Here is a 16,932-nt window from a genome sequence, read left to right as displayed (position 1 = left end):
TTAATTTAGACTGTGCAGGCCCTGAAGAAGATCCTGTTACTCTAAGCAAAGTTGGAATAGGCTACTTATTGTTCTAGGCCACTGGTATTCCCCTTTCTCAGACATTGCCTGCAGAAATAACGAGCAGCTTAAACAGGGCTCCCTTTTCAAACTGTCAACAGCTTGAGTTCCCCATTTAAGCACTCTGGCATCAGGGCACCCTGAAGCCAGGCAATGTTAGCAGGAAAGCAGAATTAATGCAGAACAAGAAAAGCCTGCAGGGAGGGAGAGGCCCCTTGTGCAGGGTGAAGTGCAGCAGTGCTGTGCAACACTGAGATCCAGGGCTCTGCAAAGCCCCACTCGTTTGTGCCTTTGACCACCAAAGACAGGGTCTCGTTCCCACACTTCCCATTGTGCCATGGGGGCAGCATTTAATGAACAAGGCCCATATCTGCTGGTGCAACCCTTCCCCCCCTCTGTGGGACAATATTCTGGGGGGGAGTCTGGTAATAGAATCACAGAATGGTTTGGGTTGGAAGGGACCTCAAAAACCACCCAGTTCCAGCCCCTCTGCCATGGGCAGGGACACACAGCTCTCACTAGAACTGGAGGTTTGAAGTGCCATTCAATTTGGCCTTGGACACTTCCAGGGATGGGGCATCCACAGTTCCTCTGACACGTCCCAGAGCATTGCCAGCAGGTTGAGAAGGGTGATCCTGCCCCTCTGCTCAGCCCTGGAGTGCTGTGTCCTGCTCTGGGCTGCTCAAGAGGGACATGGAGCTCCAGGAGTGAGTCAGCAAAGGGCAACAGAGTTGATCCAGGAACAGGAACCCATCTCTCAGGCTGATGGAGCTGGGCCTGTTCAGCCTTGAGAAGAAACCATTGAGAGGGACTCAGTCAATGTCTGTGAGCATCTGAAGGGAGGGTGTCAGGAAGATGGACCCAGGCTCTTATTGGCAGTGTTGAGCAAGAGACAATGGGCAGAAATCGATGCACAGGAGGTTCCACCTGAACATGAAGAACTCTTTTGCTGTGCAGTGACTGCAGACCAGAACAGATTTCCCGGAAATGGTCTGGAGTTTCCCCTCCGTGAAGGTATCCAAGAACCATCTGGATGCAATCCTGTGCCACGTGCTCTAAGGTGACCCTGCTTAAGCAGGAAGGTTGGACAAGAACCAACACCGTGGTCCCTTCCAGCCCAAGCTGTTCTGTGAAGGTGTCCCTGGAGCCTTCTCTTCTCCAGGCTGAACAGCCCTGACTCCCCTAGCCTTTCCCTGTAACAGGTCTGGCAGGCATTTTACCCCTGTTAAAAGGGGACACCCACTCCAAAGGCCTCATGCTATCAGCTCCTCAGGCTTTCCAACCACAAGCACCCAGGGATGCCTCTCCCAGGAAGCAAGACCCCCCCAGGGCAAAACAACGGAGGTGACAAGAGGGATGCTCTGCCCCTTCCAACCACCACCACCCCAGCCGCCCAAATTTCTTTCAGCCTTTCCTTCTGGCTCATTGCGCAGCTGTCGCAGAGAAAGCAGTGACAGGTTGAAGGCGGGGGGAGAGGGAGGTGCCGGAGGGAAGCGCAGTCTCGGCAATCCCGGCATCTCCATCCCGTCGCTGGCCGGGAGCCGCCCCCACGCGGCCGCCAGTGCTGGGGGCGGCCCGGGGGGAGTTGTCCCTCGGCCCCCGCCCCCGGAGGCGCGGCCCGAACCTTGCAAGGGTAGAAAGGGCCGGGCGGGGGGCGCAGCGGCAGAGCCTGGAGCGCAGGGCTCACGCTGCCGGCATGGCTCTGGATTTCCTGGCGGGATGCGTCGGCGGTGAGTGCCGGCGTCTGCGGGGGGAGAAAAATAATCATTAAAAACGGTGCGGAAGGGGGAGAAAAGGGGGAAAGGAAAGGGAGGGAGAAGGGGGTGAGAGGAAAATAATGATATAAAAATAAGCAGAAAAATAGCTAAAAAAGAAAAGGGAAGTAAGGGGAGAAACATGAAAAGGTAGAAAATAGAGAAGAGGCGGAGAAGGGGATAGAGAGAAGTGTTTTTAAAATGCGGAAGACAGGCAGGCAGGTCGGCGGGGAGGGCCGGGCGCGGCGCTGTTATTTTGGGAGCGGAGGATGGTGCGGGGCGACGAGAGCGGCCCCGCTGCCGCAGGGGCCGAGCCCGGGCCGGGGCAGCTCCCGGGGGTTCCGGTGCCGGGTCCGCACCGAGCCCCCCCGGCCCTGCCGCAGTGCCGGGGCTGGGAGGAGCGGGGGATGGGGATGGGGACAGGGGTGTGGGGCGAGCACAGGGGCAGCGGGGCGATGGGAACCCCGACCTGAGCACAGCGACCCCGGGCAGGTTTAAGATGGAGAGGGGCGAACACGGACGCGCGTCCTGCGCTCCCCGCGCATCTGCGGCCGGCCTGCGCCTGCTATATTTAGCATCTGTAAAATTGTGTTCATGAGTCTTATTCCCGCGTCTTCTCGCGTATTTGCGCTTGCTGTTTTTCTTGCCAACCTGGCAAACGTGTTTTAAATTCCTTTTTTCGGCGTCTCTCTGATTTCATCCTAGTGCTCCTTGCCTTGCTAGGGTTCCCTCGGGGTCAGCCGCCCCGCTGGCTTTTCTGTGCCGAACACAGTGCACGTTGCTGCTTTTCTATCTTGGGCTGTGTTGCCGCCGTGCTGGCCTTAAACAACCTGGGCTGCACCGTCCTGGGGCAGGCCCCGTGCAGGGAGGGCGGCTCTGCTCCCTCAGGGATGTGGGAAGGGGCTTCCCCAGACAGGGAGGGCAGCTCTGCTCCCTCAGGGATGTGGGAAGGGGCTTCCCCAGACAGGGAGGGCAGCTCTGCTCCCTCAGGGATGTGGGAAGGGGCTTCCCTGGACACGGAGGGCAGCTCTGCTCCCTCAGGGATGTGGGAAGGGGCTTCCCTGGACACGGAGGGCAGCTCTCCTCCCTCAGGGATGTGGGAAGGGGCTTCCCCGCACAGGGAGGGCAGCTCTGCTCCCTCAGGGATGTGGGAAGGGGCGCGGACGCTCTCGTAGCTCTCGCTGTTGTCAGCGGTCATCGCAGGGATTGCTGCTGTAGGGATTGCTGGGTCACAGAAGTGCAGGGCCAGAGGATTCAGCTCCAGCCTGTGTGTGCACAATGCCTGTGTTCAGATTGGTGTAACTAATAGGCCTGGATGTGGCTTCTAAAAAGTTCTTTGATGCTAGAATAAAGCAGAGGTTTTCAGTAGTGTGCAGTCCCTCTGCAGGTGCTGCTGGAAAGGCTGTTCCAGATTCCATTAATGCTGAGAGCATTAGTGCTCTGCTGCCTTCAGAGATGTTTACATGTTTTCTGTGCCTGCACAGAGCGATCTGTACATGGAATATTGTGTTTTAGAGGCATTTTCTGCCCCCCTGGACTTGCCTTCAGCTGAGGCCAGGAGTCACGGCTGCACACTCCATATGGTGTGGCACAGTCTGTGGTCACAGCTCAACCCCTGCCTGGGAAGCATAAAGGCACCTGGTACTGGCCTGAAGGACTGAACTGTAGATCTCTTATCTCCTGGCTTGGTAGGATGCTCTTTGACTGGTTTGCCAACCATGCTGTGCACTCACACCTCAGGCTGGTGGTCCTGCGGTAGCCCCAGAGCCAGGAAGAAACTTCAGAGTAATAACCATGGCATTTCATTTCAGGTGCTGCTGGTGTGCTGGTGGGACACCCTTTTGACACTGTTAAGGTGGGTTCATTATGAAATATATTTTCCTCTAAGTAGAAAACTTAGTTTCTCCAAGCAAAAAAGTTCCCAGACACCGTAGGAGTGTAAATCTGTGTGGGAAAGCTTGGAGCAACCCTCTACAGTTTAGTGTTTTAGATTCTTCAATCTCCAATTCTTCAGAAGTGAAAACTTAATAACATAAACCTTGGCCTTAAACTGCAAGTTCAGTGCAGTAACAATGTCATATTTGGAAATACAGCTTTGCATTGAAGTAAGTTTTGCTCTAAGCTTGCTTCTCTGCAACTGTTCAACACTAACTGCTGAAACTGCCTCTCCCCGCACTTGTAACTCAGACCCACTTTGTTAGTATGTTGAAAGGTTGGTGTTTTGTTTTCCCCTCAAGCTCTGCTATTACTCTTTAATTTGTAGCTCTAGGTGGAAGTCAATAAAAATCCACAGTATGGAGCTTGTCTGGGGGCTGTTTCCTCCAAGTATTATTATATATTTTTGTAACTTTCCACATAAAAATTAGTTTTCTGATGGTTAGTTGTGTGTGTTACACATACTTCAGCTATTTTAAGTACAAGATTTGAGATCCCCTTGGAGGGTCTCTCAGGCAGGGCTCTCAGAAGCCCAAGTCCATTTTCCAGAACAGAATGACAATTTGAGTCATCTTTTGGCAGCCTTACCCAAAGCCTTGCAGTGCAGAATGGAAGGGATATCAGTGTATTCCCTGCTCAAGTTATCCATCAGGTCACTTGACTGCAGCAGACAGCATGCCACGTAGTAGATCTATATTTGGAACACCTGTACCTTGCTGAATTTAGATATAAAAGGCTGTGGGCTGATAGTGTTACCCAGGACCCCAGCACATTCTGTATTCCAGCACATGGTTAATTCAATACAGAATTCCTGACTTAGTGGGTACTGATCCTCCTTGCAAGCTGCTCAAACAGCAAAATCTGTCTTTTTGTTGCTCAGAATGTGGCACATTTGACAGTTAAATAATTCAGCTGAATTCTAGAATATATTTTCAGGAATAGCATCATCCAGACTTGCACAATTTTTATTATGGTGGTACAGGGCCAGCTGTCTTTTTCTCTCCCACCCTGCCAAGTTTTACATGCTTAACTGAAGGTGATCAATCATTTCATTGAATCCAGTAAAACTGCTAAAATTCTATGCTCAGACTAAAGGTAACCACGTGTGGGCTTATTAGTTGGTGATTTGTTTGTTTTGTTTTTCTCTTTAAAGTGGAACAGCTTCTATTGCATGAAGCTAAACATTTAACTGTAAAAACTGGGGCTCCCATGCTGGTTTCAGCAGATGTATCATTGCAAAATAGATTTATCAGCCTGGGAAAAAAGCATCTTACTTCACAATAGAGCAAATAATTTGTTTTCAAATGTTTTATGAAATCCAGTGTGACACATTATATTTTCCTATCCTTTAGAAGGTATTGTACTTGTTTATCTCTATTTTGTTAAAACAAATACTAATGTTTGTACTATTAGCTGGCATAGCCACCACTGTATGTGGAAAAACTAACCACCCTTTGAGGAAAAAAAAAAAAAAAGACATTGCATAACTTGTGTATGTATATGTGTTAATTCTTAACTTTTTTATTGTTCTGCAGTGTTTAAAGGGCTAGCTGCTAGTCACCTTAGACTGTGCATTTTTAATATAATTGAACAATGGGAAACCTGCTTAGATAAGCCAAAGTTTTACATCTGCCTTGGCATTTAAGCTCTTCTGTTTTTTTTTGGCTGGTGCTCGTGTTTCACAGAGCTGGGAGGGGGATGGTGGGACACACAGGGAGACATTAAGCTGGTGAAGTCACCCTGCAAAACCTGCAACTGAGCAGATCTCAGAACTGGCAAACTCTTTATCCCTGGTTTGTTGATGTAATGTATAAAATTGCTTTTTTGCTTTTAACTGCCTTTACTTTCTGAGCTAGGGGCTGTCTTCATTAACAGCAAAAGTGTTACTTTGTTGTAGATGACAGATAAGCCTCATCACGGGAGAGTTACCTAGTAAGTATAGCCCAGGTGAACACTTCTGTTTCTCTCAGTCTTAATTTATTCCCAAATGTATTAGTTCAAGTAAAGAACTGAAAGACTTATGAAGCTTTTTCCCTTTTTAATTTTAAACTGATGTGTCCCTCTTCTACAGCTATGGCATGGAGGGAGCGGGGTTTAAATATCCCTTTTTTTTGAAATGTTTTTTTCAGTTTTATTCTGAACCTTCTTTCTGCTATGCATTTCTGGCTGTGTACATTCCCACACACAGTGCCTCTAAAACCAAATCTCAGGCACACTGCTGCTGAGGGCTTATCCACTACATATTCTTGGATGATGTTTTCATTGCTCAAATACTTCTGAAGTCACTGATTTCCCACATTTATTAAATGCTTGGACTGTTTTGAAGATGTAGTGCTTTGGGTTTCTTTATTTAGTCTTGAGTGCCTTTATGCAGGTCTTCAGTGATGTGAAATTACTGGGTGTTATTAGTGGAGCAAAAGCCTTAGTAACAGTGTTTTCCCATAAGAAGGTTATTGGGCAATGAAGGGAACAGGTGGATAAACTCTGCACATGATTCATCTTTCCTACAGTTGTACACACTAAGGAGCTTGTTGAATATGGCATTAACACACATGAAAATGCAAGTTTTATGTGCACTCATTGCCATACGTGGCAGTTTGCTGATGTGGGTACCCTTGTGTGACCAGCACTGTGCTCAAAAGAAAGAGGATTTTCATTCTTAGACCTGGGGAGTCAGTACTCTAAATATTCTACCCTACAGCAAAGCTTAATTGGTTAATATTTCATAAATTCTTTAGACAAAAATAGAGGGAGCTGTATGGCACTAGGAAATTCAGCCCATAGATATGGCTAATTCTAAACTATTCAACACAAGCAGAAAAGATAAAGTAAGAAGGTTTCTAAGCTGCAAATCCCCCAAAGCCCTTATGTGTGGAAGTCACAGGCAAGGTCTGAAAAAATAACAGTAAATTCTAAGTGGAGTAAAACCTTTGTTTGTGCAGTTGTGACAGCTTGTTAAGATCTGCCTTTGCTTGTGGACCTGCTTCTTTAACAGTTTTGACAGTCTGCCTACCCCCAAAAGTCACTGGAAGTGACAGAGGGTTTATTTTCTTTGAATCCGACTGTAATCCTGCTTTTAATGCTGAGATGTTGCAAGACCCAAGGTGATCTCAGCCTCCCACTATGGCTAGCATACACTAATGTACATACTAAAACAACACTGAAAACTAAAGTTCTGATTTACAATGCATGAAATAACATGTTGTAGGAAAAACACTAAAACTGTCCATTTCTTTTTGCTTTGAAGAAAGCTACCCTGAATATAGGATTCTGACAAACCACCTCCATAAATCATTTTCTAGACACACAGATGGCAGTCTTTCATTGCTGTGGTGGTGGTGTTTTTTATTACTTTATGCAACCATGAAAAAAAATTAAGGTCAGGAATCTTTCACATAGATGTATTTTTTTCTTTTTGCTGGAGTTGCAGCAGCAGCATTACAGGGTTGATAAGCTTCTTTTCTGAAGATCATTGCATCCCTCCATGTGGGAGGTCAAACACAGATTTATAATTTCATCAGTCTAGTGAAATCAACTTATTTCATTGCTAAGTGTAGAGCTTTGACTGAGCTAGGTAGAACTGAGACTCTTTTAAAGTGTGCTGAGGGCAAATAAGCATGAAAAAACAGAAGTGAAATTTTCTATTATAGGTTAAAAAGCATCCAGAAAAGGGATCTCCTAAGAGCAGCAGCTACAGTAGCATTTATCTCTCCATCTGTTTTGGAAAAGTTAATGGATTGCTAACATTTAAAGGTTTGAAGCAGCTACACCCTCACCAATTGTTTGCATTCAGCAGGCTAAAAAGCTAAACCAGACTAAAATTTAAAAGGACAAATGGCTTTTTACTCCTTCCCTTATGCAAAGGCAGACATTTTAAGAGTCACTGCCCAGCTACCCTCTGGAAAAAAAAATTAGATCTCAATGAATGCCCCAAATCTGGCATTTAGAAACACTATGGGTATTATAGAAAGTTTCCATCCCTCTAAATTTTTCCCAATCTCATGCTTGACTTGAAAATAATTTTTAATTAAATTGTCTGAGGTTTGCACAGGTATTCCTTAGTGTGAACAGAAGTATTCTTGGCAGGTAAAGAAAGTCCCTATTGTAGCCTGTACTGGAAAGCATCTGTTTGAAATTCTAGATGTCAATGTACCCTTCCACTTATTGGTTTGCTAATAGTTACAGGAAGTTAATGATCCTCTTCCCCTCATGTTTTCACCCCCTAACTTAATTGAAAGCACTTACACAAGATTATTCAAATTATTGTGCCACATGTGGCATTCCAGTGTCCAGCCTGTGCTCTTGCATATGCATTGCTATAGAAAATCTCCACATAGGTACCAGACAGTAGCTTACCCTTTAGGCTGTTCCTGATGTACAAATTGGTATCTCACACAACTTTTTATAGGTCCGTCTGCAAGTTCAAAATGTAGAGAAACCTCTCTACCGTGGGACTTTCCATTGCTTTCAGTCCATCATAAAGCAAGAATCTGTAAGTACAAAATTATTGCTTTGTGTATTTTTTTTTAATCTTTGTGTATTTTGGCTCAGGAGGGTGGGAAAGCTGTTGAAAACAAAGCTGATAAATGTTGAAGATCAAGAGATAAAGCATGCTCTGAACCTCCCCTCACCGTAGGGCAGATATTGCAGTCAGAACTTTGCCAGAAACTTTGGGGAGAAGATCACTAAGTCAGAGGATGGTCTTTTGAGGCTAACTTCTTTAATAAAATAAGAAGTTATTTAAATAACTAGTTTTCTGAGAATTTAAGCAATGAATGAAGAAATTTGTGACTGTTTTTGCTGCTGCTGAAACTTTAGGACCATTGTTAAAAAGTTTGCTTCAGGCTTTAAGTAAGCTATTTTAAAAGTATAAAATTTGCCAGAGAACTGATCTCTGGGTGGAGTAAGAGTCTTTTCTGAATGTGTCCAATTATATTTTTGTACTGCTAGATTGCTTAGATGTTTGTGTCCTAGGCAGAGATTAAATTCTTATTACAAAACAAGGTGGTCCTGATGGGGTACAAGGGAGAGCCAGCAAGGCTGTGTTCTGCACTTTGAGAAGGTTATCCACACCACTGCTAAAAAGGGTTTTTCCTCCCTTCTTCCATTAGGCTTTTGGACTCTATAAAGGTATTGGGTCACCAATGATGGGACTTACATTCATTAACGCGCTGGTGTTCGGTGTGCAAGGAAACACCCTTCGTGCTCTGGGCAAAGACACTCCTCTGAACCAGTTCATTGCAGGCTCAGCAGCTGGGGCCATCCAGTGTGTCATCTGCTGCCCCATGGAGCTGGCAAAGACAAGGATGCAGCTTCAAGGAACGGGAGAATACAAACTAAAAACAAAGAACTACAAAAATTCTCTGGACTGTTTGATCAAAATCTATCAGAAGGAAGGGCTGAGGGGCATCAACAGGGGCATGGTGTCTACCTTCATAAGAGAAACTCCAAGCTTTGGCTTTTACTTCCTCACCTATGACTGCATGACTCGGTACTTGGGCTGTGAGGCCGAGGACAGCTATGTCATTCCCAAGCTGCTGTTTTCTGGAGGGATGTCTGGCATCGTGTCCTGGCTCTCCACCTACCCCATGGATGTGATCAAGTCGCGGCTCCAGGCCGACGGCGTCGGGGGCGTCACGCAGTACAGCGGCATCCTGGACTGCATCCGCAAGAGCTACCACGAGGAGGGCTGGAGGGTGTTCACCAGGGGCCTCACCTCCACGCTTCTCCGTGCTTTTCCTGTCAATGCAGCCACCTTTGCCACTGTCACTGTGTTCCTGATGTACATGAAGTCAGAGGACAGCCTTCCCGAATGTGAGCCGGCTCCGGTAATCCCTCAGCCTTCCAGTTTGTGAACCTTCTCTCCCTGTTCTCCCCATCCAAAGCCCAGCTGGTTGGGTTTTGTGAAACATGAACACTTGACCCACACAGGTAGTGTAGATTTATGCTATCTGTATAAAGAATTCCTAAATATATCAAATTTCATCTCACTACTTGTATAAGCAGTATCTTGCCTTATTCAAGACTCCACATCTAGTAGTATTCAAGTAAGAGGGGGACCTGCACTTAGAAAGTTGCTGTTGTGGCTCCAGAAGAGGCTCTGGAGAGTGTTCTAGCACCAGAAATCAAGTTTTCTTTCACTCAGGTTCTGAATGACTGAGTTGAGTTGAATGCAAAAATGTTTTCATGAAAGAAATACGCATTTTGTATGTGACAGGAGCCAGTGTGATCCTCTAAGGTGAAGAAGGGGGAAGAAGTTTGGTGGTGGAAGCATTTTGCAGGTAACCCTGAACTGTAAAGGCATGGGCTAGCATTCAGCTAGTCCTGTGTTTTAGTTTTCCTTTGCTTTTATATGTCAATGGTTTTAGTAGCAACTTTGTTCGTACTGATTTGTAAAAAACAAACAAACAAAAAAATTTGTACCTAAGTTACTCCCTGACCTTTCAGCTTTGAATAAATATCTTAAGCACAAAGTTAGCATCTGCACTCAAATGCACTTGTTCCTCAAATCTCAAGGCTTGTAAGGATTTAGGGAAACTCAAATCTAGTAGGACTGGTGTTGTTTGCCCTCACCTCTTTCTCATTTGGTGGGTGCACAGACTGCATTGAGTAGCTCAATCTAATGGACTTTGTTCTCTGAAGTTAATGCAACTTTGCACCACTTCTCCCAACATGCCCCATAGCAGCCAGTGATGTACAGAAGTCAAAGTCCTGCCTGTGCTATTGCACAAAATGTTTGTGGGTGCAATGTTAGCTTAGCAGCCTGAAGTATCTTAGAAATATGTAAAATATCTAGGATTGGAGGTTTCATACCTTTCCAGAAAACAGGGGTGTAAGTGTCTGAAATGGTTACTGTTCAGTACACTTGCATTATGAATTTAAACAACACTGATTTTTATGTATTTAGTTACAGTGCTACTGGAAAGAAGACTGAAAAGGGTCTTAGAGAATTTTCTTGTTACGTTAATCTGCTGTAATTTTTTTTACCAGTCTGTTCAAGAAGAATTGAATTAGCCAAAGAGCTACAAAGAGTTATTTAAGATTTGAGCTAAAAGCTACAGATATTTGGCACAAAGAGCCAGGAGGAAGGACTGTATGTGTGTAAGCAATGTTTTCAAACATATCAAACTAGTTCAGTAAGTACAACTTGTTACACTTTTGGTTGGGACAAGTGCAATATGTGTTTAATATATATGAATTTTCTAAAGAAGTGTTGTTTCATAGCATTTTGCACTGTAACAAAATATGCTGGAGAAACCTGTACAATTGGTATGTCTTTTTATACCTTGAAGGTATGGTGGATGTTTTAGTGCCTACTTGCACTGAGATTCAAATTGAATGTTAAATCTGTCTACTAAGCTGCATATGCACAACAAATCACAGCAAAGACCATTTACACCTTTGTACAGAAGTATGTCAATTCTTGTATATATATTGAGGGAATAAATTTTTTTAAAATTTTGCCTTTGATTGTTTGGAATTTGGGTTTTTTTAATGTTTTACTCAGATGCTTTTTTGTGTTAAATAAAGTTTGCATGAGGATGGGGTTTCTGGTTTTTGCCAGGGAAAACTTGCTCTGTATCTGCCTTGTGTGCACCGCTGAGAAGGGCAGGGCCTTGCTTTGGCTTAGGCTCCACCAAAGAAAGGAAGTTGCCTGACCTCACCTCTTTAAACTGACCTTTCCTCTTCTGAAAGAACAATCCTGCTTATAGAGCCAAAGAGCTGCCCCTGTGCTTAGACACTTCCTCTTCTGCATTTGGTTCAATCTGTGCTGATCAGCCCCAAGGCTGCACAGCTGGGGAAGACAAGTTCTGGGTCCCTGCAGGGTCACATCCAAATCAAGAACCAGGTGTCCATGACCTCTCTGGGCAACATGTTCAGCACCTCACCACTCTCACAGAAAAGAATCTCTCCCAAAACCTAATCTCGACCCACTCTCAGTTTGAAACTCTTACCCCTTATAACTCCACACCCTTGGAAAAAGTCCTTCTCCACCTTCCCTTCTTCACTTACAGAATTACCTGTAAGTCCCCTTTAGGTACTGGAAGGTGTCCCCAGAGCCTTCTCCTCTCCAGGCTGAACAGCCCCAATTCTCTCAGCCTGTCTTCAAAGGAGAGCTGCTCCAGCCCTCTGACCATCCTTGTGTCCCTGCTCTGGCCTCGCTCCAGTAGGTTCCTGTCCTCCTCTTCAGAGGTTATTTCAGGTACTGGCTCCACTAGTTCATCTTAAAGGGCAGATACATGTGGCTGCCACCAGCCCTGTCAAGCATCATTTCCTGGCTCTGAAAACAGCAAGGCCACCTCCTCTCCACCTGACCGTGGCCAGGGTCAGTTCCAGTCAAGTACCTTTTGTTCTCTCAGCAGGAACAACAATTATGTTCAACATTGAACTATGGAACAGAAACAAATACCTGGAATAAGCAAACAGTGTCTCCTTAGAAGACTAATATCATTAAAACAGAAAAGGGCTATATAATGTTTTACTTGTGGTGCTTACTAAAGCATTCATTCCAGAAATTCATCCATCTGGAACTTAAATAATCAGTAGCAGACACTGGATGTTACTCAACAAGCCTGAGAAGAGGCTAAAGTCAGCTTTCAGCCTAGTCTGATGTCACTTGCTTGAAATCCATGTGACTTCTAACTATTAAATCAAGCTAGACAACATCCCCAGCCTTTTAAATCATGATACAATTCTTTTTCCGGATAGATTTTTGAGATGTGAGCCAATTCAGACAGAATTACCTGTCCTGCTTCCCAGATCCTCTTTCCACACCATTATCAAGCAGTTCCCAAATAACTGAAGGGATTAAGAAGGTAAAAATCCCTGAAAATGAAACTCACTATCAAGTTCTTCTGCCCTGTTCTTTCTTAAACTAGATGAGTCACGCCAGTTTTAAAAGTTACAGCCAGAAACATGTCCAGTAAGGAAAAGAGGGGAAAGAAGTACCCATGTACTTTTGAATGTCAAGCATGTACTACTGCTTGACTAAAAGTTACCACAGTAGAACAACTAGTGTGAAATCTATTTATGAGGTCTGTAACATGACAAGATTTTTGTCCTCTCTGCTTTGTCTTTCTCTGCATATCTGCAGCGATGGGACAAGGGGTAATGGCCTTTAGCTGAAAGAGGGCAGGTTGAGATTGGCTATAAGGAAGAAATTCTTCACTGTGAGGGTGCTGAGGCCCTGACACAGGTTGGCCAGAGAAGCTGTGGGTGCCCCACCCCTGGAAGTGTCCAAGGCCAGGCTGGATGGGGGTCTGAACGATGGGGGTCTGGTCAAGTGAAAAGTGTCCCTGACCATGCCAGGGGGTGTTGGAATTAGATGATCTTTAAGGCTCCTTCCAACCCATTCTGTGATAAAGCTTTCCATATGGTTCAGGTAAAGGGGTAGCAAGACATTCAAGGGATGAAAACCTGTCCTTTGCAGGTGCAGCACTGGCAGCATGCTGGGAAAAAGACTTAAGACACAAATGTAAACATTGACCTTGCAAAGAAAAGAGGTGCTTGTTCTTTAAAATGAAATGTATTTATTATTATGCTGGACAACATGTGTTAACAGTTTAATGTCAGCTGCTGTTAGCCCAACTTTTAATCCATGGATATTTAAAGAACAATTTAAAACCCAGAAGTGTGCCAAACACCATTAGATTAGCAGATTGTGCAGTTAAACCCCTCTTCTGCCACAAAAACAGGCAGAGAAAAGAGAAGGTTACCCAAGCCAAGATGCCCTATCAAACACCACAGCCATGGAGACAGATGAAGGATCTGAGGGACTCTGGGGGCATAGCAAGAGATCAGGGAAGCAGAGAACTTGCTGGGCCAAACCTAAGGGAGACAGCCTTTGATATCAAGGGGAAGCAAACTGCTGCTTTCCATGTTCAGGAATTTATGCGTGTCCAGGGGAGACAAGCAGAGGAAAATGAGCCATTTTCATCTTCCCAGTGCAACTCTTTTGCAATTTTTGTATTAGTGTTGTCCTCAGTAACTGCAAAAGTAGTTGTCACCAACAGGAAAAAAGTGACATAATATGCACAATAATACATAAGAGATACAGTAAAAGCTTTTCTACTTATAGTTTATTACTAGTTTTAACTGAGTTGACCTAGAAAGTGATTTTGAGATGTACAGGTTCATCAATAAATAAACTGAAATCAAGGCAAGGTCTGCAGTGTACACTAATGCCCTATAGATTGATATAAATGGAAGAATGTCAAGTTCTAATGTTCACAAAATATCCTTAGGGTCTATAAAATGTAACTAACACGGTCAAATTGCTTAGTTATCATTCACTATCATAATTTATTATGACCGTTTTTCTTACTGAAAGAAGCACACTGCATTTTTAGTGACAGTAAAATAGACTTTTACCATTTTAGCCACATCCATGTCTCAATCAATAAAACATTAAAATCATAATGAAGCCTGACCTCATGGTCTGCACCATTTCTTATATATATCAGAATAGAAAGAAGTGTTGCTCAAGTAATTTGACTTGGCCAGATTAAAGTTGGTGTTTATTTCAAAACAGAATATTCCTCTTCTAGGATTTGATCTATTATCTTAAGCAGAGATTTATTGTAGATTAGGAATACTTCAGTGTTGCAATCCACCAGCCCATACACCTTCTTCCTCGTGAACTGGGGTATTTTCACTTAGGAAGAATCTATGAGAGGTGCTTTCAAACAGGCCAGTAATAAAGTTCAAACTTTTTAACTGCAGTTAAAGGAGGTAAATGTAATAACTACTTCTACCCTTAAATTAATCCAGGCAGTTTCCTGCTTCCCTGCCAGTTCTTAACTGAGAGACTGGACACATTTTCATTTCACACTCTGGGAAATTTGAGATGAAATGCCCTGTCCCTAACCTATGCAGGAGGAAAAAATAAAAACAAGCAAACCAACCAACCACACAAGAGGAAAACCTAAAGACCTCCCATAAGTATTATTCCTTACAATCCATTTTCAAACCATAAACATTGTATGCCTTTAAAGCTATGGAAGTCAGTGGATTCATATAAATCCATTGGAGGTTCAGTCAAAGCAGCAGGTAAGACTGAAAACTGAAGGATTCTATATCAAAAGGCCAAATTTTCTGTTTTGCTGAGAAAAAAATACATGTGTTGAAAAATAAGTCAACGCATAAGCTGCATGATGCCCCATGTGTGAGGCAGTCAAAGCCTTTGTGAGCCAGAATTGGCACAGGCAAGGTCAGTGAGGTCCTTGGCAAGTCCACCTTGCAACTCCGAAGGACACCTGACTTTGTGAGCCCTCAAATCAAAACACTAACCAACAGTTTTCCACAGATTTGTCTTGCAATCACTTCCCAAAATGAGATTTAGCCAAAGGACATTAGGAGCTATCACCAAGACCTTTTGTGTATGGATTTGCCACTGTTTAACAAGCAGTACACATAATATGCCACAGTCTTCACATGCTCTATAATTTATCTCAAAAATCTTGGTTATTCACATTCTTCTGAAATTCATCTTTTCTGTGGGGCTGCTCCAGGGAGGAAAACAGGTTACTTGAGATCTCTGATCCCCTAAAGAGCAGCAATGCAGGACTCCAATGCAACATGGGTCCTGTTGTGCAGTCTCTGCAATGGCCTTGCACACATTATGAGCAGCAACAGACTGAAGCAAAGGCCCAAACTGCCTCAGAAGAGCTGGGACTTTTCAGGATGCCTCTGCTGGAGAGAAGCAGTGATGTTTTACAGGTCCAGCAGTTAACCAAAATAGCCACTCACAGCTGAAAGCACATTCATTAATACCATTGATCACTGGATTCCCACATTACTCTCTATTTAATATTAATATTTTATGGATGCATGTATATATGACCCATGTCACACTCAACAATTTTTATTTATGGTCTTTTATTTTCAATGCCTTGATGGTGCTTTTAATGAATGCACAAGTAAACTCAGGACTCTAAGAAATCAGTACACAATTGTAATTCTTATTCCCCTCGGTGGTGTGTGGGCAATTTGCTCTTTGCCACTGGCACACTCCAAGCCTGCCAAGGTCCACTGAACGCCTCAGGACACTCACTTGACCTCGCAGGGGCACCCTGACACTGCCACTCTGTCTGCCGGTCACGCCATGCAAACAGGCGATTCACTGCCACCTCCTGGCAAACTGCTACCCGCAGCTCCTGAACCGAAACAAAGACTGACACAGCTGACACCAGAGCCATTAGAGAGGAATCGCACTTAAACCTACAACATCGCTCCAGCAGTGGTGCCAAAAGGAGCACCCTAAATCCTGCAAGGACGCCACAGACTCTCCATCCCTTTCTCTACCTCCCAAAATTCACCAGCATCTGGACAGAACTTCAGGCTTGCTCCTGCAAGAGGAGGAGAGCTCCCAGCAGCCACAGGAACCTGGTGAGAAGAGCAGCTCACATGAGGGAACCATGTCCACACCATGACACACAACAGAAGCTGTGGTACCCAACCAGCACCCAGGCTTAGAGCTTTTCTCTTGGAAAAAGTAACAGAAGACTCGGAAAACCCTGAAACGGGAATTGTGTTAAACCCAGTTGCTATAACGAATCTTATTCATTTACCTACAGCAAAACAGTGTTTTCCTGACACTTCAGGGGAAACCAGGACCTGAAAAATTCACATTAACTCTTATACAGAATCTGATGTCCTTGCCCAAAGGAAATACAACACTTTCCAGGTCATTTCCAGAGAAAAGGACTGAAAAATATTCTTAAGTTAAACTGCCTTAATAATATAGGATCATTGAGAGTACACATAAAAGCTGGTTTGCTTTAGGCAAAGAGAATGAAGTTGAGAAAAGAACCACTGATTCAATTACCTCACAAAATTAAACCAGTAGCCACCCAGGTGGAATTTCAGCATTGCTGTAAAGCCATTATCACACTCCTGCAACTGACACTAGACCAATTCATATTATCAAACTGAATATTGAATATAATACAAACACATACAGTCCTGCTCTGATTCACATCTACCTTTACAGACACTGTGCAGATGTTTCTGCTCCTTGTGTTCAGCAGCAGGGTTGCACTCCCTCTGCTCTATTTCACTTTCCCATTCCTTTGCCCTGGGACTCTTCTCAAGGAAAGTGCTACTTGTTAAAGTATTCCATTTACACAGCCAGGAACAAGAATATTGAAGTGAACTCTTAGTTGCATTCCTGCCTGCAAAATTC

General features: G+C 44.3%; 1 protein-coding gene across 2 annotated transcripts; it reads left to right on the top strand.

The window, feature by feature from the left end:
- Nucleotides 1-1,626: 1,626 nt before the first annotated feature.
- SLC25A29 (solute carrier family 25 member 29) lies at nucleotides 1,627-11,219 on the top strand. 2 transcript variants are annotated; one of them, XM_066552265.1, is made up of 4 exons: nucleotides 1,627-1,790; nucleotides 3,626-3,669; nucleotides 8,158-8,241; nucleotides 8,861-11,219. In XM_066552265.1, the coding sequence occupies exons 1-4, from the start codon at nucleotides 1,757-1,759 to the stop codon at nucleotides 9,602-9,604; spliced, it is 906 nt and encodes a 301-aa protein (XP_066408362.1). In that variant the 5' UTR covers nucleotides 1,627-1,756; the 3' UTR covers nucleotides 9,605-11,219. The 2 variants fall into 2 exon arrangements, with proteins under 2 accessions (XP_066408362.1, XP_066408366.1); XM_066552269.1 differs by lacking the exons at nucleotides 1,627-1,790; nucleotides 3,626-3,669 and adding an exon at nucleotides 5,433-5,681.
- The last annotated feature ends 5,713 nt before the right edge of the window (nucleotides 11,220-16,932 follow it).

This window comes from Molothrus aeneus, chromosome 6 (genome assembly GCF_037042795.1).
Source record: "Molothrus aeneus isolate 106 chromosome 6, BPBGC_Maene_1.0, whole genome shotgun sequence".
In the NCBI taxonomy this organism is placed as follows: Eukaryota; Metazoa; Chordata; class Aves; order Passeriformes; family Icteridae; genus Molothrus; species Molothrus aeneus.
The sequence above is the reverse complement of the archived record's forward strand: the minus strand, read 5'-3'. Positions and strand labels throughout refer to the sequence as shown.

Bases quoted from the DNA above. Each gene is read 5' to 3' on its own strand.
- SLC25A29 (XM_066552265.1), top strand. From the start codon at position 1,757: ATGGCTCTGGATTTCCTGGCGGGATGCGTCGGCG. The intron at 3,670-8,157 runs GTGGGTTCATTA...AACTTTTTATAG, and splicing joins ACCCTTTTGACACTGTTAAG to GTCCGTCTGCAAGTTCAAAA. The intron at 8,242-8,860 runs GTAAGTACAAAA...TTCTTCCATTAG, and splicing joins CCATCATAAAGCAAGAATCT to GCTTTTGGACTCTATAAAGG.